The following is a 22,646-nucleotide window of genomic DNA, read 5'->3' as shown; positions in this document are numbered from 1 at the left end:
TTCCAAGGGGTAAGGTGGTACTCAAAAACAAGGGGTAGTGGTAAAAATCAGAAATAGGATTAGGCCTTTGCCTGAGCTCTGCCTCAGCTTCTTTTGGCTTTGTGTAAGTGTGCTGAACTTCAATCACAGTTTCATTTCATTTCTCCTGCAATGTGCTGGAGCCTGGAACTACAGCACTAATAATTGTGCCACTGTCCAGGCACTTCTGGACTTCACAGTACACTATAACTGTAAGCACTTCATGTGGATGACACTTATAAACTTACATGATTAAATACTTACTGGCCACTTTATTAGGCAATCTAAACTCATTGTCCACTTTATCAGCTACACTTACCACATAGGTGCACTTTGTAGTTCTGCAATTGCAGGCTGCAGTCCATCTCTGCATACATAATCCCGCTTTTGTCCTGTTCTTCAATGGTCAGGACCCCCACAGAGCAAGTGGATCATTCTCAGCACTGCAGCAACACTGGTGTGGTGGTGTGTTGCGCTGGTATGAGTGGATCAGAGAGAGCAGTGCTATCCACATACTATCCACTCTGTTAGACACGTCTACCTTTGTAGATGTAAAGTTAGTAGAGTCAATAGCTCAACCAGTTGCTGCTCAGTCATCCTCTAGTACTTTATCAGTGGTCAGTTTCTGACCAAATGACACTGTTAGCTAGAAAATTAGAAATGAGAAAACTGTTAGCTTCTACTTTGGCTCTCAACGAAGGCGGTCGCACTTTCTCCCTCTCCTCTCCCTTATCTCTCCTGCTTTGCTTCTGTGTCTAGTCTACTGTCTGAGCTCTTCACTGACAGACTCTCTCCGTGCTGTTCTTCAAACCTAAAAAATGGATTTGATCAAATGGTCTCCCAACGAAATTGACACCATCTTCTCAACGAGAAGTCCTGGTTCGGGGGAACCAACCTGTCCTGCCGGAACGTTTGCAGCTGGCTACACGATGGACGCATGGGAGAGGTGGCGTGTCGTGTGCCTGGCGGCTCTCTCCGTGGAGGATATTGAGGACGTCTACCTATTCGGAACCATGATCACAGGTGTTTTGCTGATTGGATTAGGCATTTCCCTGGTGTATCGCAAAATTTGCAGAATGGGGGCAGCTGTCCACGGCCCCTTGAAGCTGCCCGACATGATTGACGTGGTGGGCAGAGCTGTCAACACTCAGACTTTGAGTGTAAGTCGTACCCTGGATAACATCGTGGAGAAGTTGGCGGCTTTGCAAAGGAAAATGGATCGTTTGTGTGACCATAATGGACTTGGTGAGCTACCGTAAAAAATACGGCTACTTGCTCGAAGCCTGCAACCCCTTTCTTATCTGCTTTCGGCTCCCCGTATCAGCGCAGGCCTTGGCCTTGGCTGGTACATCACATCTCCCCCAGAGGAACACTGCTGCGAGACGCTCTTCATCCCTCCCCCACTTCCCTGGATTCCTGCTGATTGTTGACTCTGCCTGGGCCCGATCAAGGTTGTCTCCATGGCAATTTTGTTGTGTTATCGCCATACCACCCTGCGAACAAAGATACCTGGACTGGGATGCCGAGTAGGGCGTCTTCTTCAGGCCCCTTCTCCCCTCCCTCCCCTTCCCATTCCCTCACTCCCTCCTACCCCCTCCCCCTTCCCAACGCCTTCGCCGCTTTTACCCCCCCAGTATGGTACGACGGGTCTGTTGATCAGCGCCGGATTAATGGCTGCAGATCCGGATGGCTGCTTGCTGTGCTGGGTTTGTCCGCACCCCCATCCCACCCCCCCCGTCCCCATCCCCATCCCCGTTGCAAGTCATGGACTCTGTGTGTGTGGAACTGTGTGCTAATGCTGAGGTGTTTTTTTCTCTCTGTTCCCAGACTGAGTTTCCTTAGGGGGGGGGGGGTTTGTCTCCTCCCTCCCCCAATGTATTCTGTTTCTATGTAGTTTCCATTATTCCTGTCTTCCTGTCCTGTCTCCCCCCCTTGTCATATTGTATGTGCTCGGACGGGTTGATCACAATTTCGCTGGTTACTCTGGTGACTATGTGACGATAAAGGCTTTTCATCAAAATATTTTGGTGGACTATAAAACTGGCCTTCTAATGTTCTTACATGTTCTCGCTGTCAGGAAAAACTGTTCTGACAGCGGCAATATCCTCCTAAAAGAGGCGTTAAAATGCATCACATAGTAGAACTGATTATAATAATGTGCAATAAAATATGCATACATCCTTTTGGATTTGAATTCCCAGTTCTGGAGCGCAGTGAATAATTCCCAAGCCAATATATATCAAAATGAAAATTTACTGCATACAAGAATAGGCTGTATATATAGTGCATAAACATGTCAGAATTCAGCTTCGACTATACAGGACTGAATGTACAACATTAGCTTATCCTGAGCAACACAGCAGAACACACTTGCGTTATATTTGCAGAGAAGCAAGAGCACCGATAACAAGGCACTTCACCACGAATGCTGGAAACTTCCAAACCAAAGAGAAACAGCTCCTCTCCCCAGCACCCACACCTCCAGCGCCTCAGTCCACATGAGACTTCAAAAGCACTGAGATACTGTGTGCTAGTATGGGTTCACAGGAGCTGCTGTTTTAAAGCTATGACCAAAGATTTCATTACCATACACCTATCTGTATTGTTGCTATGGAGTTAATAGTCTGACTTGTTCAGTTTTAAATGCAAATTACTTAATGAAGTGTTGCTTTTCCGTCTGCGGTAAACATGTGTCACGTTTAACAGCCATGCAGCCTAACGTTTGCTTCAACTACTCTAGAAAAGACTGGTCTTCAAGTGACAGTTTTGGGGGAAAAAAAAGTCAAATGTACACTTTTCCCCCCTTAAATCAAGCACCTGATCAGCCAAGACATGCTTGCATTCTGGTCTTGTAGCTAACGTAGCTAAAAAGGAATCGGAATCATGTGTTGTATAAGGTACTGCTATCTAGAGAAAGACAAAATAATCAAATCGTGACTACATTTTTCATTAGAAAGTGGATTTAGGTGTACTCGGGTATCCTGAAAATGTCAAGTTAAGTGATACTTATTAGTCCCACAATGGGGAAATTTCACCTCCGCATTTAACCCATCCGTGAAGTAAACGTCAGTGAGCGCACACACACACTAGGGGGCAGTGAGCGCACTTGCCCGGAGCGGTGGGCAGCCCTATCTGCAGTGCCCGGGGAGCAGTTGGGTGTTAGGTGTCTTGCCCAAGGACACCTCAGTCATGTACTGTCAGTGCTGGGGATCGAAAAAGCAACCTTCTGGTCACAGGGCCAGTTCTCTAACCTCCAGCCCACAACTGCCCCCAAAGCAGTCGTGGGTATTTAAGTATTGTGATGTAACACTGGCATATCACCCACTCCTAGGACGAAGGTATGTTGCCTGAAGCAAATGAAGACGCCTGTTTTAATCAAATCTATTCCACATTGCTTAGCCTCGTAGCTCCAGTGCAGAGCTAAACGACACCAAATATGTCTTGGCTGATGCATGACGTGTGTTAAGGGAGAAATTTGTGTCAATATTTCCTGAACTGTCACTTTAACCACCTATAAGAAGTGAACTGACACTGGACAGTGTTCGTGGGATATTGCGAGTGAAAAAAGAAGGTTTGTAAGTGACAAAAATGGCAGCCTAACCACATCCACAGCTGTGTGAAACTTCAGTCAGAACCACGTGTGACATCGTCTATTTGCATACTTGGTGAGAAAGATCGGCAGTGTTTTCATATTATACGGGTTGATTCTTCGTGTTACTTTGAAGAAACAGCTCAACCATCTGTGCTAACGTAGACCTAATAGTGAATGAAAAAGCTGGTGGTTGCTAATTAGCATGCTATCTTTCACATTATTCTAACAGATGGCTGCTCGTTTTCATTGGCTGTTAGCGACATTAGCTTTTTTTTTGACAGAACTTTTCCTTCAAAGTAAGTCAGTCTTCATGCTGACGCAGATTCCCATAGTTAACAGTTTACTGTAAGACATGTCTGGTAAGTACCCTTAAGTGCTACATGTCATCTTGTTGTGTTGTGATTTGTTAGCTCAACAGCTCAACGGTTCACTGATAATGCGGCCTTTTTATGGGTTTGCCTGAACCGACGTTAACTGTAATTCTCTAGAGGTAGACAGGGGAACCTGAAAAAGCCATGAAGTTGGCGACGTCACTGTCCTCATCACTTAGTTGAAACAGGTTGAACCTTTGAAGTGGTTGGGATAGTGTAGTGGTGTAGTGGTTAACACCTCTGCCTTGTAGACTGGGGTTCAATCCCCACCTGGGCAAACACCCTACACTATACCAATAAGAGTCCTTGGGCAAGACTCCTAACACCACCTTGGCCTACCTATGTAAAATGATCAAATTGTAAGTTGCTCTGGACAAGAGCGTCAGCCAAATGCCATAAATGAAATGCTGAAAAATTAGTGCAATGTTTAACTAGGCTTAGCCAACATCTGAGAGAAAATCCAACCTAAGCTTCATATTAACAGAATAGTTCTGTGAAAAATCGAATTTACACAACTTTTCCCACATTTGGTGTCTGAAGTTTGCTTCTTTTGCAGCTACAGATGCTAATGTAGCTATGAACAGGTCTCAAGATAGCTGAAGTACTTGGTTTTAGCTATGAGACATACCTTTGCCCTTTTTCACAGAGAACAGCGCGATACAGTATCAGAAACCATGTAAACAAGTCTATTTGAGATTCCTAGATACTGTTTTAGGCAAATTTGTGATGATATCCATGCACCAAGCTAACTGCTGGCACATAAGCTTCCATTAGCTACATTAGCCTTGTAGCTGCGGTGCGAAACCCAGGATGCAAACTTAGGACGCCACACATTGATCGAATACATTTCAGGTAAGGGAAAAACTGTCTAAATTTCTGTATGAACAGCTCCTTCAATATGTAGCTGGTTGCTCTCACATATATGGCTGAAGTAGCTATACGACTCGAGGAGAAATGCACTGCCGCTTAGCTTTACCCTCACATTAGTATGTACTGAAGTACAGGGGCTAGCGTAAGTAATGTTTTGACTGGTGTTAAAAGAGTGTTCGGACAAGTCTCCGGCCCTTGGCCTTGATCCGTGGAAAAGTTGCGCTGGTTTCGTTGAGAGACGGCGAGCCCAGCGGTGTGTTTCCCCCTCGTCTTCTGAGCAGGAAGTCCGTGCTGGCTGAGGTCATGGCGTAGAAGACATTTCCTGTGGCGGGTATTGTCAACTCTGTCCGTTGGGGAAAAATGGGAAGAGCTCATAATACCAAGCAGCGCGGTTATGGAGAAAACACCCAGAAGAATAAAGGGCCTCCCTGAGTTTCCACTGCAGTCATTAAAGCGATACTGTGGTTAAGTGGCCAACAATAGCTGGATGCTAACGCCGCAGGAAAGAATGGAGTTAGCATATTTACCATGTTATTGCATTTTGCTGAACCATCTTCCTGAACGTTACACGGAAAGTATGTAAAGGAAGAGGAAAAGGTGTGAGCGTACCTTTTCCGTCTGGAAGCAGTTGGATGAGCTCGTATTTGGACGCCTCTCGGGGGTCTTGGTTGTGCTTCTCTAATGCAGAGCTGATTACAGTGGGAGTCTTGTCATTACTAGTAACCTGAGGCAAAGCAAAAGAGAAAGAACTGAATAGACAAACAAGTGATCTAGGTCACATTCAGAGGCAGCAGTGTCTCTCAGAACTCCTCAATTAGGACTAAGATTGAGGAGTGAAATATTGTTTATATGAGCACGATATAGTAAACGTTTCCCAAATGTGTATGTATATATATAGCACTGTGCAAAACAGACCAACCTTCATTTACTGCATTGAATTTCCAGTGAGAACAGCCATTAAGTACAAGTTATTTATTTTTCAGGAGAGATTTCTGAAGAGATAATATATACTATAATCCACTGTCAGAAGGAAGATAACATTCAAAGGAAACTGAGTGAAAGAATAAGACTTTACAAAACTGGAGTTGTGAAGAAAAGCTATAGAGAAATGGGCCTCCTAACAACCCTGCAAGACCTGGTAGGCCATCAAAACTCTCCCCACCAGACAAACAGCAATGAAAGCTCTCGTCTTTGAGCGAGAGGAGAAAATCAAGCTGCTTCAGATCTGAAAACATCCACAGGTGTTTCTGTCCATCCTTCCACTGTGAGAAGATGTCAAGAAGCTGTCAAGAAGAACCTCACTGAGAAAAGGGAACGGACAAAAAAGAAGAGCGTCTGCTCTTCTAACAAAGGCAAGCTGGTGTTCTTGGAATCCCATTACCATTAATGAATGTGTCTGGGATTTCTTGGATTGCGAGAAGCAGAAAACGCTAAACCAACTTCTATGACTGAACTTTTTCAGACGTGGGAAATTAGTTTTTACTGAGAAACTCACAGAAAGTCTCTTGTAAAAGAACGGAAGCTGTAATAAAGGCAAGAGTGGACATTTTAAATACTGTAAAAAAAAAGTAATCTATATTTGGTTGTTGAGGCTTCTGTGTATTTTCTATTACACATATTTTTCACTTTTTACCTGACGCTGCAAAATGAATAACTTGTACTCAGTGGCCGTCTTGACTAGAAGTGAAATAAGTCGACCAGCCAAGACGTGTTTGTTGTCTAAAGTTTGCTTCTTTAGTTTGACCTTGGAGCTATTATATCTAAGAGCTATCTTGAAACTGAAATCCTTTTTATAGATATCAATAGGTCATACAGTGTCAGATTGAGTCTACTTAATCTGAGATTAAGGCAAGGGTATAACATTTAATTGCTGATTAAAACCTGTAGGCTACATTAGCCCCGTAGCTCCAGTGCAAAACTAAAGCAGCAAACTTCAGACACCAAAAGTGTCTTGGCTGAAGGAAAAAAAGCATAAAAAATAGAAGATAAAAGCATAAAACATTGGCACACTTCCACACAAGCATCATGAGACAGTACCAGAATGCTTCGATACAAATTCCCGTCTTGCAAATCCATCCGTATCTTGACGATTCTCATGTCTGGCCCCGCCCCTGGGGAGGTGTTGGAGGGAGCGTTTCCACAGGAGACGGAGCGGCGATGTGATTTGACGACAGTGGGTGTGATCAGTGTGGAGGGGGTGGGGTCAGTGGGCGGTGGGGACGAATCAACATCCAGACAGGAAACGGAGGGGGATTTCATATGCTGAAATAACAGGTGGTGGTAATAGAGGGGTAACGATAAGGATACTCACTGACATCATAAACAAGAACTTAAGGTGGTCCATGGAGGCAAAAGGGGATAAAAAGACACAGAAGAGCAAAGTTAAAAGAATAATATTGCTCTTCTGTATATTTTTAATGACAACCGAGCAGAATGGCAGGATGAACAGGTCAGAAAATGTAGAGACTGTATGACAATATAAAGACTTTCAAAAAAAAACTATAAGTAGTGCTGATCGTGGGGCAGAGATGGGTCTTAAATAACCCAACAGAGCAATGTTAGCCAACTGTACTGCAGATTCTGGCCTTTACCTTGGCAAGCTTTGAAAGCAAGTGATTGACAGGCGAAGGGAAGTCAAATATTCCATCAGGATCGACGCCCGAGCTTGTCACGGCGAGAGCACTTAAAGAGAGAGAGAGTGGGAGAGAGAGACAGAGAGGGAGAGAATTGAAAACAGAACAATCCAATTTGTCACAAACTGCACTCAGCGAGGCGGCTCGTCAGCATGTGCTGTTTACAGGATTTATCCTGAACAGACAGAAAACGGCGATGTTTCCGAACAAAGGGGCTCCAGCTAATAGCAGGAAGGCTTTTTAGACCACACTGACACATATGGATTTCTGCGTCCACTGCAGATATGATGCCCAATCTCAGTAAACAGTCTACTATTGAAGCAGAAGCTTCAGAGCTACCGTTTCATCTTATAACATGAATAAGAAAGAGCCTCGTGCTCACTGTTAAGCATGGTGGAGGATCTGTGATGTTTTGGTGCATTTTTATATCCAAAGGCCCTGGAAACCTTGCTCGGATACTACCACATTGGATCGGATAATACTGCATCTAATGCGTTTACATGCACGTAATAATCTGCAGAAAATCTGATTTTGTCAGTAATCCGATCAGCACGTTTACATGCGCTTGAGTAATCAGATATTGAGAAAACTCTGGGTCTACATGAGTCAGACAGTGATTTCTGCTATGCAACCAGCCAATAAACTCACAGAAGAAGACGTGACGTAAACGTAATGAAATATTCGAGCTTCATGCCGAGGCTTGTTTTTTAAAACATTTGCCACTTCCCCTGAAAACATAGAAGAATATTTAAATCCTTTATTTCATGTTTGGTTTCAGCGCTGCTTTGAAGTGTTTTGTTGGATCTGGCAGTCTGTTCTCGCGCATGCACAGACCGAGAAATCCGAAAGAAATCAGAGTAAGAGTTCACGTGTACAGAGAAATCTGATTACTGGGCTAAAATCCAGCTCTGTTCATCAGATTTTTTGTTCTAGAACCATTTATGATGTTTACTTGACCATTTGAATAATCGGATCACTGCAGAAATGCATGTAAATGCACTCAATGTTAAGCAATATTAATAAAAACTGAAACTGGGTCGTGGCTGGATTTTCCAGAGAGACTATAATCCAAAACATACATACAAAAAATGAATCACTGGCCACAGAATCAAGCTTCTGACATGGCCATCCCAGTCTCCTGACCTGAACCCTAGTGGGGAGAGCTGAAGAGAAGAGTCCTAGGACCCTGAAGGATATGGATATTAGGAGTGGTCTCCAATGTCATCAAGAGTTGCAGGAGCTTGGCCAAAGTATTTGCAGGGGTGCCAATAATGGTTTTCTTAAAAATGCAGGCTTTTAGTCCCTTAAACTAAATTTACTTCAATTCAAAGTCCTGTATTTCAGTGTGACATTGAGGTAATAAAACACAGACATTTTTAAGACTTTTTATATCTTTACCAAGGGTGCCAATAATTATGCAGCTAACTGTAGGTCTCATAAATCGAAGTGAAAACGAGTGCAAATCATTTGCCAGGTAAATTTACAGGTAGTCTCTGGCTCACATGTGCAGTGGATGGACAGACAGAAGTACTCACTGTGTGCTGTTGCTGTGTACTCTCATGTGCAAAAGTTTGTGTGCCCCTGGTCAAATTACGTTGTGTTGATTGTCTACATGAGAATAAGCAACACATCCTCCACAGAGAGGCACATGTTCATGCGCAATTACTGTTTATTTACTGATTTTAACATAGAAAACATAAAATGTGGCCAGTGCAAAAGTTATGGCACTTTGTTTTCTGTAGAGTCTGTGTTGCCTTGTTTTCACTTCAATCACCAAAGCAGGTAATTGGACAAAAGCTATTCAACCCTTTGCCAAAAACTGTATAGTTGCAACATTGTGCAAACTAGATACTCATATAATGACTGAGCGAGTGTTGGGTGAGTGTGAGTCGGAGCTTACTCAGGACACTCTGTGATGACCACTGTAGGGTGCAGAGCACGCCCAGGACTTGGTTCACCGTGAGCCTCAATCTGATTGGACAGTCTGTAGCTACAATAAACAACACACACTACGTCATCCACCACATACAGCATATGCAGATTATTTGAAAGAAAATAACAATGACTTACGATAGAACTTACCTCTCCTCTTCAGTCAGCGTAGGCACACTGTGGTACCAGTGCAAAAACGACTCGTCTGCTCGGAAAGTGCTGTTTCTGCAGGACGACTGGAGGAGCCGGATTTTGGCAAGAACCTCAAACTCCTTTGGGGAAGGACAAAGAGAAAGTAATGGATTTCTGAAAGTGTTGCAGTGGCATTAAAACTTACAGTACACTTACATAGCATATGCAATCAAAGTGAAGTTGCACATGTTTGAAAAATGTGTATAGGATATATATATATATATATATATATATATATATATATATATATATATATATATAGAGAGAGAGAGAGAGAGAGAGAGAGAGAGATTTCTCAATAGTAGAGTTCCTTAATGGCTGATCCAGTCATTTATTTTGTAAAGTTGCTTGTGTGTGAATTAGTTATTTGTAGAATATTAAATTATTACATTTCAATAATAACAACATTGAAAAAGAATCACCACCAATTTTCAATTCTTGTGCCCGATTCAATCATTAAGGTGTAAACAAAGTCGTTTGGAGTGTTCTTTTTATTTTTATTTGTGGTTCTAGAGAAGCCTAGCAAGTGAGAATTACAGGTAGTTAGTGATCGAAATCTGAAGCCTCTAAAACAGGAGTGCACAACTTCGGTCCTGGACGGCCAGTGTCCAGCACAGCTTGGAACTTTCCCTACTTAACCCACTAAACCCAGCAATTAACAGGTGAGTGAAACCAGGTGTGTCTGAGCAGGAAAGTTACCAAACTGTGCACCCCTGCTCCAAAAGCTACATCACAGAAAAACTGCGACATGAAATGGTGACGAATACACCGCATGACTAGAATTATCCCAATTTGGCTCTTATCAACATTACATATAAACATGTTTAGGTTAGTAGTAAATAAAATTCATGTTTTGTAGATATGGTGACCCCTGACTCCCATCACCACCACCGTAAAGAAGAGTTTGAAATTTCAGTGCACACTTTCGCATTAAAATGCTCTGAGATTAGTTTATTTGCATTTGAACGAATATATTATGCCAAATTTTGGTCAAAATCGGCGGAATTTCGCTTAATAAACATAATGTTCATTTCATAAACAAAAAAACAACTTACTCGTCTCCGCTTGTCAAAGTTGATAAAGCCATTCTGAGGAAAGAAAAGCGAGGTTGTTTATTTGTTTCAGTTGTTTACCCGTGGATATGCCCATCTGTACTGCATGGACACAAGACTTTACAAATTCTTTACAACGGGTCGTGTATACTGGCACATACGTCTTACCTCTAGTCTGTCTTTTACTGCAGCGTCCAGCATTGTGAGATCGGTCAAGAAGATGCCCAGGTACGGCACGGTTCCCTGAGCACTGGACTGTAGAACAGAAACAGCATCGTTTTCAGTACTACTGAAAGTGAGAGTACGGCTACGCTAGTAATAACTCGACCAAACACCAATTAAAGTGTTAATAAAGACCCAAGTAAGAGTGAACAAGTTGTTTTGCATCACAGAAAGAAGGTTTTAAGCTTTTGGTTTCACTGGGTTTACTTGCTACTTAACCTAGCTTGTTAGCTCACCCTGAACATTAGCTAAATGACCTAGCTAGATAGCAGGTACCCATAAAAAGATATAAGCAACAGTTTTAGACTTGATAAATAGTTGTTGTGTCTGTTATTATAAAATGACAAAGTAAAAAAGATAATAGGAAAAGAATACAGTGGCTATTTAGTCAAGATTAGCGAGCCAGCCAGCTAACTGATTCCTTAGCTTGGACGTTAGCGGAGATTTTTACTCTGTACAGTTTCTCTGAACATTTTATAGGCATAAAATAAATTTATATTGATGTAACTACACTCAGAAAGGTCTGGTGATGAGAGAAGCCCATTATTTTCTTTCTGCTTAGTGCTGAAACAGACAGGCTTACTTACCGTGTGTCTTCTGTTGTTGGTTTTAGTGTCTACATTAGCGGATTTGGAAGTTCCCTCCTGTACAAGACAAGGGTGAGTTATTACAGACAATGTGGCCATTTGTGTATTTGTGTGGTGTATCATTTTTGGAAATAGTGCTGTTCACTCAAATTTGGGGGTGCTTATGTGCGTATAAGGAAACCCAGGCTAGCTCGAGAGTGTCAACACAGTATCAGTCTTTTTCTGTAGCTTGACATTTAAGATTAAGAGTAAGAGACCCTTATTTGTCCCACAACGGGGAAATTTCACCTCCGCATTTAACCCACCCGTGAAGTGAAACACCACATACACTCTAGTGAGCACACACACACTAGGGGGCAGTGAGCACACTTGCCTGGAACGGTGAGTAGCCCAATCTGCAGCGCCTGGGGAGCAGTTGGGAGTTAGGTGTCTTGCTCAAGGACACCTCAGTCATGTGCTGTCGGCTCTCGGGATCGAACCGGCGACCTTCCGGTCATTTTTGCTAATTTACAATGGGCGCAGTCGAGGGCTGGAGGTTAGGGAACTGGCCCTGTGACCGGAAGGTTGCCGCTTCAATCCCCAGCGCCAACAGTACATAACTGAGGTGGCCTTGAGCAAGACACCTAACCCCCAACTGCTCCCTGGGCGCTGTGGATAGGGCTGCCCAACGGGCAAGTGTGCTCACTGCCCCTAGTGTGTGTATGTGGTGTTTCACTTCACGGATGGGTTAAATGTGGAGGTGAAATTTCCCTACCTAATAAAGGGACTAATAAAGGTCACTTAAAACTGAATATGGTCATTTTAGCAGGCCAACTTTAAGTGTTAATGGGGAATTTGCCATAAGGTGCACTCATATCTCATTTCCAGTAACTACCATTTACCTGGAATCAATCCAGGTTCTACTTCTAGTCTGAGCATATGTGCTTATTGACCTCTGAAGTTGTGTCTGTGATTTATCCATATAAGAACTTTGGGCCTAAGCCCTTTCCCAAGTGGGAAAAAATGAAGGTCATTCTTGTAAATCAGCACCATCTAACTAACGCACTGTGGAACAATTTGAAAGCATTGCCCTATTTAACCTTCTATTGCACAATGTTGCCTCAGGGCAACAAACCATTTTCCCTCCCTTTACTATAACGTTATCCATATTTCAAGACAATGACAGGGTTAACAGTAAAGGGAAGAGTTTGAGTGTGTCAATAAAAATCATGTTCTTGGTCATATTGTCTCTTAGTGGGCACATTTAAACCTGTGACACAACAGACTCAGACACTGAAGAAGGATCCATATGCAGACTTAATAGTAAAAGGGGCAATCCAAAACTCGTGGTCAAAAGGTATAGAAAAAAGGTCAAAACCAGTAAGTCCGTCCAAAAACCAATCATCCAATACAAAGGGGCAAAAAAGGCAAAGGCAAAAATCCGAAAGTCCAGGCAGAGAGTCAGAAACACAAGACAGGTAGATATTCCAAAACGCTCAGTATGCAGACACAAGTGAACTGGCAATACTTCACACTGCCTGGCTGAAAGGAAGGGGTATTTAAACAGTGGCTGATTACTGAAATAAGGTGCAGGTGGTTTGGTTGGAGCAGGGCTAGTACTCCAGGGAGTGAGACCTCTGGTGGTCATACAGCAAATCACTGACAAAACCTCTTTGAACCTCTATTCAGTATCATTTTTTTTTTGTTATGAGACTGCAGAAATATGTCTGTTGCCTATAAGCAACACTATGCTACAGTGGAATGGATCTAACCAGTCACAAGTCAGGTCTCACCACTTCAGGGAACACAGCTCTATATCACTGCTTCCCAATGCCACACAATGTAAGAAAAGTGAATTGAATATATATATATATATATATATATATATATATATATATATATATATATATATATATATATATTACTCTCATAACATGTTCACCCATACACACAAAGATGTTTCTTTAAGGGTTCTTGAGTAAAAGCAATGGTTCTGTTTAGAACCATGGTTTCCAAATAGAGCCATTTAATGTTTAAATGGTTCTTTGCATTTTCAAAAAAAGTCCTACAGTGAACCAAACACAACACATTTCACCATTTCATCATGCAAAGAACCATTTAAGCACAGAATGGTTCTATTCAGAGGTTCTACATAGATCCACTGTCCTTATGAAAAACCATCCTTTTTAGATGTGTAGACAAAACAAAAAACATTTAGACCCACAGACCCTTATACAGGCATGCGGTCGGCTACAGAATGAGCTCACAAAACTAGGCCTTTAAGAAGGGAGAACCATTCTAATTCAACTAACATCAGTGAACTTAAAAAAGTGCAGGCTAATGAAACACATGAGCCTCTGCTACTTTGCATGACTGGCAGTAAATGGCTCATTTTATGTGTGTCATCAGTTCTTCGTCCCTTATTATCCCTCTCTGAATCGTCACTATGGTGCAGCCCAGAATAGCCTTAAAAACACAAAGACACGCAGCAAACAGCCTCATCAGTAATGCGCGATCCGTAGAACCAAGTCACACAATGGAGGCGTCTATGTCATCGTCACCCGAACGGAAAGAGCTGGATGGTGTTTTGAATAAGAACCTTTGTGCTTGGTGCGTGACTCACTTCTTTGAGCAGCTCGCGGCTCTGGGAGTAGTTGTCTTTCTCGGAGAAAATGTAGGCCAGCTCCTCATAGCGTTTCACTGCCTCCCTGTTAGGGTCACAGAGAGCATGACCTCTGAGCCGCCTGCTTACTGCTGCATACTCACAATGCCAGATTCAACAGACGCCAAGCCCATTCACAATAATGCAGAGCAGTTTTTTTAACTGAAAAATACACAGTTAAGCCTGTAAAGGAATACTTTGGTGAATAATCAGTTCAAATGTACTAAATCAAAGAAAACAGATTAGCACCGTGCAAACTGCAGGCCTAAATTAGCACATATATGTCTGAAATGTTACATATATTGACTTATGTGGCTTCTGACATTGTATGATGTACTGTTACCTTGGTGCCAGTTTATTAGGTACCTACATTGACTGTACCTCGTGTGTTGCTGCACAATTTATTCAGTCCCCTCTATGAGAGTAACCAAACCACCATAGGACTACTGCATAGGACTGTTATTAAGGTGGTAGACCATTCTCAGAACCAGGATGGTAGTGTCATGTTAGTGGCTGTGGAACTGGTACAGCAGCGCACTGATGATCTAGTGATACATTAGTGCTTTTTGAAGATGAAACGCCTTCTGACGAACCTCTCATTTACATGAATTGTGCACATTTCTTCATCAAAAGTGTGCCGTAACTAGGATCATATAGGCCCAAGCGCTAAACAATCAATGGCCCCCCATTAATTCAAACTGAATTCATTTTAAAAACTCAATGTCATTTGCTTGTTTGTTTACAGTTACACTATGGGGCAGATTTACTAAGAGAGGCACTTATTACTGGCACTTTATGCTGGTGGGGGCAGCCAGTTTAGTAGGTTGTCTTAATGCAAATGAGCAAAGACGCGACTTCTCAATTAACATATGACTAGAACATTATAACCATAAGTTTGGCTCATGTGCTTCTCGTATGAAAGGTAGTTTCAAGTGCAAGAGAAAAACTTTTTATCTGTCTTAGTCTTTTTTCATGAAAAAGAAATAAATGTGTTAGAAAAACTCAACGGGAGCCATGGTAGCATCAAAACTAAGAAGCTTTAAACAGCATATCATCAGTGTTTACCGTCAATCATGGTAAATGTGAGTAGGTGCTTCATCATAATAATACTTTAAAGGTATTTTGTGCTTTGCAAAGAGAACGGCTATAAATGCAGTGTACTAGAGCAGTGATCACCCCTTTGGTCTTATTGTGGGCGCTAAAGGACCATCCCGCCTTTTTAGTAAATTGTTACAGTTGCTTTTTAATGGCAAAACTGGGCTTGTGATGGTGGAAATGTTAGTAACTCTGCCCCATGTCCAAATGTTTGTAGACACCAGCTGTTTCTTGTGAAATCAATGGTATTCATAGGGAGCTCTCCTCTCCTGGGAAGGCTTTACACTAGATGGTGGGACACTGCCTTGAAGATTTAATAGCATTCAGCCAGGGCGAGGTCAAGTAGTCATGTTGGATGATTAGTTCTAGGTTACAAACATCACTTTAGTTCATCTTTAAGGTATTAGATGGAGCTCCATCACAACAGGGAATGTAGTTCCACTGCTCCACAGAATGCTGGGGGGCTTTATACCCCTCTAGAAGATGCTTGGCATTGGGCACGACCTTAGGCTCATGTGCAGCTGCTCCAGACAGTATAGTTCTATTTATCAATGCTTTTCTGTGGAGATTATACAAGCTGAATGCATGAAACTGAATGCCTGTATCAGCAATGAGCTGAATTCAATTGTTAGAAGTGGTGTCTGGATAATTTTGGCCTCATACTGCATGTCTCAACAAAGCTAGTCGCTGAAGGTTGACACATATCATAAGTTTAGGCCATTGACTAGGATATTTTTCACTCTGTACATTTTTGTAAACAGAGGTTTTTCTAGAGACGGCCTTGCCTGAGGCTAACCGCAGTTCTTATCATGTGCTTGTTCACCGCTGTGGAGATCAGACACTGACCTGTCCGTCTCCTGCCAGGTTTTCCTCAGCCTGTGGATGGGGTTACTCTGCAGGGCCGACACAATGGCATACAGGGACGAAAAGTTCTTCCTAGCTCGACATGCCTGTACAGGAGCCACCAGAAAAAAGACGTCTCTGAGACATTTCTGAATGGACGTAACCTATTCAGCAGCTGCAGAAAGCACAGAACATTTGCAGGCCTGAAATCACTGTTACACCACTCTAACCTCGGCCACGCTGATCCATTTCTCCAGAAGGCGTGACCTTTGCTGGCTCTTCAGCTCTGTCTGCCACAGGCAGGAGGCGGTCACAGCGTTGGCCAGTCGGTTAAACTGACGGACCGTGGCTCTGACCGACCAGCACACCCCTTCCCGGCCTTTCTTATCTCTCTGAGACCAAAGGGAACCCAGGCAGTGGTAGGGCACTAGCTTCAGAAAGAGCTCCTATAGACAGAGAAGTAAATCAACCAAGAATATAATATACATGCAAATAACCAGTACTAACTTCCTAGTGGATGACAGTGTTTTGTCCATGTTTTTAAGGCACCGGATGTACAGTAGCAGCCAAAAGTTGGGTACTCATTAAGGGTTTTCCTCTATTTTTACTGTCTTCCACAATTTGGATTACCAGTGAAGGTATAATACAATACTATGAGCTTTGTTTATGATTGGTTGGGTTCTAAATGGAGCAGTATAGCATGCTAGAAATGTTACCATAAGGTACCTGGCTAGGTAGCTGCTAAAACAGCAACTGACATATCAATATACCATTCAACATACCAACATGCAATATTGGTGCACTTAGCGATCAGGTTATAGTGCATGGTGGCTTTATCCTCAACTGGAAGAGTAGACACTGTTAAATTGTTGTTGGATGCTGGTTTCAATTTAAGTGCCAGCAAAGAAGGAAAACCTCAACACTTAAGTGTTGGACATAACTCGAGCTCAAATAAACAAACATTACTCTGCACTATCCTGTAAAGTAGGGACTGACTGATATGAAAATCATAGGGCTAATACTGATACCAGACTAGAAAAAAAACGGATCATTTTCTCCCAAATTTCTTCACTGCCAATTCCATCTGCTGGCTAAGTCTCTCCCAGTCCTCTTCCTCTGAGACATGAAGCAACGTCACTGGACAGCTAAACAGGCTTGCAGGAGAAGTCTGTCGTGTTAGCTCACAGACACTCGAATTGGCCAGCACTGTGCTGAGTGATGGGGTAGAGGGAGGGCCTTCCATAGAAAGCAACACCAATGTGCTCTTTCCAATTCCTGACCACGGATGGCTGTAGCATTGCCAGGAACTGAACTTGCCATAGGACCAATGCTTAAATGGCTGCACCACTGCATTACTGACATACGACTGTCTTCTTAATTGTTACACTTCTTAAACTCAAATAAACAGCAGAAACTCACTTGAACCAGTTAAATAATAAAATATTGCACTGCTGGGGGTGGAGCTACTCACAACTTTTTGTTTCACATTTCACAATGATGAAATTTTGTTTCACATTTCACGTGATTGGTCACTCCAGAGAACACATCTCCACTGCTCTAGAGTCCAGTGGCGGCGCTTTACACCACTGCATTCCACGCTTTGCATTGCGCTTGGTGATGTAAGGCTTGGATGCAGCTGCTCAGCCATGGAAACCCATTCCATGAAGCTCTCTACGCTGTTCTTGAGCTGATCTGAAGGCCACATGAAGTTTGGAGGTCTGTAGTGATTGACTCTGCAGAAAGTTGGTGACCTATGCCCCTCAGCATCCGCTGACCCCGCTCTGTCATTTTACGTGGCTGAGTTGCTGTCGTTCCCAATCGCTTCCACTTTGTTATAATCCCACTGACAGTCGACTGTGGAATATTTAGTAGTCACGACTGGACTTGCTGCACAGGTGTTGTCCGATCACGGTACCACGCTGGAATTCACTGAGCTCCTGAGAGCGACCCATTCTTTCACTAATGTCTGTAGAAGCAGTCTGCAGGACTAGGGGCTCGGCTTTATACACCTGTGGCCATGGAAGTGATTGGAACACCTGAATTCAATGATTTGCATGGGTGAGTGAATAATTTTGCACATATAGTGTAATTAACAGATGAGTTGAATCAGGTGTGTTTGAGGAAGGAACACACCAAGCTGTGCTGGATACCGGTCCAAGAAGTTTAAGACCCCTGCCTTAGAAGACATTATTCTTAAGATTGCTTGCGCTTTCTGTTTTCTTTTATCATTTATATTTTTCTCTGATTACACCGCTGAGCAAATCAAAAATATCTTCTGTTTTAGACTTTTCCAAGCAGCCTCCCTTTGCCTTGATGCAGTTTTACACACTCTTGGCACTCTCTTAAACAGCTTCACGAGGAGCCACCAGGGATGCATTGCCAACAGGCTTGAAGAAGAAACGAGCGTGCTGAGACCTGCTGAAAACTACTTGTTGGAATATTTTTTAAATGTAACGTTGCAAATACTTTTTTACATCAACTTTGCCACCTATATCTGTCTTTGAACCAGAATTAAAGTGTTTAAGCACACTTTAAAATGTCTTTAAGATTATAAAAAGCCTGGATTCACCCAAGAGCCCAAACCTTTAACTGGTCCTGTACACGTGTATCAGTGTGTGTCAGACTCACCGTCTCGATCTTGGTCAACTGCTCGGCTATCACACTGGAGGGGAAGCCCAGAATGCTGGTGGCATCAAACCTTGCAGGGTCAGGAGGAGTTTGGAGGAGAGAACTTGCAGGATCTGCAAGGCATAGCAACTGTGTTTTCTGTACTCAATGAATGTTTTAATAGAGTTGTTAAAAAAAAACATCATCAAAGTTCAAAAAATATAGACAGCTTTAAAATGCAGCCTTGCAAGTTAAAAATCAATCAAATGGTGTTATTACTCAAGTGAAAATCAATGTAGAAGTGGGCAACATGACAATATTTCATTGATATTTCATTGTGAATTTCCCCGCTGTGGGACTAATAAAGGATTATCTTATCTTATCTTATATCATAGATTCATAGATCAATTTTGGTGTGGTGATAAACATGATGGTGATCTGCTTTTGTGAGCATGTTCTGGATATCACCACTATTTACAGAACACTGACCAACTGCATGTCTAATTACTAAGAGAGCAAGTGTAAAAAAAAGGGTCAAAATATTGTGTTTAGTGATGTTAAGTATCATGATATGACATTTTTGCCATATTGCCCACCCCAACTCAGACCCCAAATCAGTTTTAGATCTAGAATTTTCAAATGAGAGACGAAGGAATGCTTAAATGCAATGGTGAAATGATTGTTTCTTGTTGTTTACTTACTATTTTTATTATTATATTATGCTCATTATCATTATTCCATACCAATAATTATTATACTATATAAGAGAAGATCAGGTTTCATATTTGATAGCTTAAGTTCAATTGATTTACTTGTTAACTTAAATCAGAAATCATAACATATTACCTGTTTGTTTTTTTCCCCCCAGCCCATTGGCACACAGTTATGTAATTAAAATGCATTAGATGTTTTAGGGGCTGGGCAGAAGTCTTTACATTTTCACAGAAGATTTTACCTACTAAACAATACGATATAATGAATCACGATGAATATGACATGAACTAACAAGGTAAAATGTTCGATTTTGATTCCAGGTTGATCTTAAAGGAAGGGTTATTGATTCAGGCTCTCTAAACTGAGGTTCTGTGGTGCAAAAACTCAGTCTGACCTGTAGTCTGGTCAGGAATCAGTGCTTTCTCGCTCAGCTCCTCTGCGATCCTGAGCAGCCTGCCTCTAAGGTCAGCCCCTGCCACGTCCGGGGGCAGCAGGGGGGCGAGGCGCAGCAGGCGAGACGGATCCCCCAGAGAGCGAAAGTCCTCCGGATACTCACTCAACCACGTGCTGAACACGGTACACACCGCCCTGGACACAGCACACACACACATAGAGGGACAGGCTCAGATCTCACCACGAATGTAGTCGGTCAGCCAAAACATGTTTAGTGTTCTTACTTTGCTTCTGTCGTTGAAGCTAACAGATAACAAAATGTAGACATAAGGATAAAATTCAGGCTTCGAGATGGTGGTTACTTCTGGTTTTAGCTCCACATCATACGTTTGTCTACATTTTTAAGACAACAGTCCGTCATACAGTGTCAGTAGTGCCTCAGAAGCAAGTCTATTTGGGATTAATTAAAGGGAAACTCTGGCCAAACTTAACAATTTAACCATCACCACGCCTGTTGAAAACTAGTGTATCTGCCTATTCCAGTGCTGCTGCAGTGGTTTCTAGTGGAGATGTTTTCAAATTAAAGACTAGGAAAACTCCCCTCTGATGATGCGTCTTGAAGGCGGAAGAAGGTAGAAAAACTCCAACTCCTTCGAGGTGTGTTCTTGTCTTGTGCTTATTTTTTAAAAGCAAGCGTAGCGCTCTTTATTTCATTACAGTGCAGACAAAGGATTATTCAGACACCAGACACGACTTCTCAGAAGCTAAAGAAACTCTGTTTCTCAGGCTGAAAGGATAAAAAAAACTCCCCTGTGTCTTTAGCATCCATTTGTGGCTAGGCTACTAGTCAGGATTGGTGGACACCTCAGGCATTCACAATGGCTGGATGATGTATTTGCCTTTGCTGGGTGCCGATGTAACAGAACAATAGCGAATGAAAACTCATCGTTTATGTGTGTCTTGAATTCTGTCAAACCAATGAGGCCGAGGGAAAGAACACTGTGCTACAGGATGCATTTGTATACTGTATAACACCACAAATAACACAGTAAACACCCATAAATCAAACATGTCTTGGTGACAGAATACACGAGCATTTCTCAAATTGCAGTTGACCAGCAGACACGCTTCTGCAGGGTGAGCAGTAAAGCATTAATCTATACTAAGGATTAACAGGCTTAATAATTAAGATTGTATTAGATTACATTAGGAAGGTGGTGAGAAACACTGATTTACGACCAGTCATGACATTTACTGGACTTTTACGTTTACTCCAATGTAAAAATCTTATACTGTTATACTATAAGTTGATAAACTTACTTGTGGAAGGCTTGCCGGGTGGGACTGCTACTCTCTCCTGGTGGGTTTCCCAGTCTGAGCAACAACAAAAACACAGAAATTGGTTAAGAATCTACAAAGAATATCTAATAGCTATTACAAATATAGACAGATTAAAAAAAAAAACTTTGCTACTTTCTTGCAAATATAACATATATAATATAAATTATATATATATATACACACACACACATTAGATTTATATATAATCTGGATTACATAATTACCTTTCAATTACGTAAAACAAGCATAATCAGTTTATTTTCACTTTTTTCTGGATTACTGGGTGTAAGGATTACTTTTCTGATTAGACAACCAAAATAAATCAGTAATAATTTACTTAATTGTTAGATAATAAATTGTTTTTTCATTTACTGAGTGTGCCGATAAGCCTCATAACAGTGTCGTGACTATGATTATGACTAAAAACAATCATGTGGTTTTGGGATCAGAGCTGTATCTTTACGCAGTTTGAACTTTATGAAATTGTGAAGTGACGATGAAACCAAAATAAGAAACACAGCCTACGTTCACATTACGAAGCTGAGAGCCGATCAGAGTTAATGATCTTCTCAGCGAAGCTCGTTCTGCTCGTTAGTTTGTGCTGATGATGCAGTGATTCAGTCACGTGACGTTACTGAGTAGGATGAGGGTCATTTCAGGACGCAGGTTCATCACATGAATGACCGATTTGAATTTGAAGATGCACTTACCTACACAAGTGCAAACCATCGACTCAGAGAGATCGGATTTGAGCAAAAAATCGGATTTGAGCAGCGAGGCTTGTAATGTGAACATAGCCATAGATCAGAACTTGTCCTACAACAATCTGATTAGATGACACCTTTTCAATAACCAAAAAGATTCTGTTCCTGAAATATTGTGTTATAATTAAAGCACAGCCCAGCATATTTTTTTCCCTGGGGCTTTACCTGTCCATCAGGATGTCCAACACCCTCTGTGTGGTGGTGAAGGAGCGGTAAGTGGAGAGGAAGATGGAGATGAATGACGAGTCCTCCATGGAGAAGGAGTGCAGGAGGTGAAGGACCAGCTTCTCCTCCGTCCCAGCCTTCACACATTGTGAGCGCTGGCCTGCGGTCTGCGAGAGAGGAGGCTGAAGGGTCAGCAGGAGCTTTATAACAAGAGCAAACATGAGACCTGCAGCTTCATTGCTGCAATGGTTGGAGGCATTTCCTATTCATCACTTATTCACTTAGTATGTCTAATACAATTAAAAATCATTGCACTTCTGGAATTACGATTTTGCTGGTGCACTTTTTCCATTACAGCTTATTAGCAAAGCTCAAAATAAAAACTATAATGTCGTGATATGTCTAGTGTGTCACCAAGATATCTTCACATGTGTTGGGTGATCTAGGGTCCAGTTGGTGTCAGTAGCTCCAGTAGCATTAGTGTAGTTAAGAACTGGATAAACAAACTGACATACTCATGAAAATGAATGCGGGAATACGCCAACTTAAAATTGTCAAGAGAGCTTATGTAGGAAAACTAAGCTGCAGGTACATTATTCATGCATTTGTTACAA

At 42.1% G+C, this 22,646-nt stretch overlaps 1 protein-coding gene across 4 annotated transcripts in view; it reads right to left on the bottom strand.

The window, feature by feature from the left end:
- Positions 1-3,167: 3,167 nt before the first annotated feature.
- The window catches only part of rgl2 (ral guanine nucleotide dissociation stimulator-like 2), a 38,555-nt gene continuing 19,076 nt past the window's right edge, over positions 3,168-22,646 (bottom strand). For 2 of the 4 annotated variants that reach the window (XM_037534119.1, XM_037534121.1), the window contains 16 exons: positions 22,033-22,232; positions 21,083-21,136; positions 19,764-19,957; positions 18,677-18,789; positions 16,279-16,494; positions 16,052-16,155; positions 14,072-14,156; positions 11,470-11,526; positions 10,829-10,915; positions 10,664-10,696; positions 9,567-9,688; positions 9,385-9,474; positions 7,443-7,533; positions 6,889-7,113; positions 5,461-5,575; positions 3,168-5,194 (listed from right to left, as the gene is read on the bottom strand). In XM_037534119.1, coding sequence (XP_037390016.1) covers positions 5,016-5,194; positions 5,461-5,575; positions 6,889-7,113; positions 7,443-7,533; positions 9,385-9,474; positions 9,567-9,688; positions 10,664-10,696; positions 10,829-10,915; positions 11,470-11,526; positions 14,072-14,156; positions 16,052-16,155; positions 16,279-16,494; positions 18,677-18,789; positions 19,764-19,957; positions 21,083-21,136; positions 22,033-22,232 — 1,965 coding nt within the window. In that variant the 3' untranslated portion in view covers positions 3,168-5,015. Of the gene's footprint in view, positions 5,195-5,460; positions 5,576-6,888; positions 7,181-7,442; positions 7,534-9,384; positions 9,475-9,566; positions 9,689-10,663; positions 10,697-10,828; positions 10,916-11,469; positions 11,527-14,071; positions 14,157-16,051; positions 16,156-16,278; positions 16,495-18,676; positions 18,790-19,763; positions 19,958-21,082; positions 21,137-22,032; positions 22,233-22,646 lie in introns of those variants that run through there. The other 2 variants (XM_037534120.1, XM_037534122.1) reach the window with 2 other exon arrangements.

Source organism: Pygocentrus nattereri, chromosome 24 (assembly GCF_015220715.1).
Source record: "Pygocentrus nattereri isolate fPygNat1 chromosome 24, fPygNat1.pri, whole genome shotgun sequence".
NCBI classification, from domain to species: domain Eukaryota; kingdom Metazoa; phylum Chordata; class Actinopteri; order Characiformes; family Serrasalmidae; genus Pygocentrus; species Pygocentrus nattereri.
Note: the sequence above shows the minus strand (reverse complement) of the source record. Positions and strands in the feature narration are given on the sequence as shown.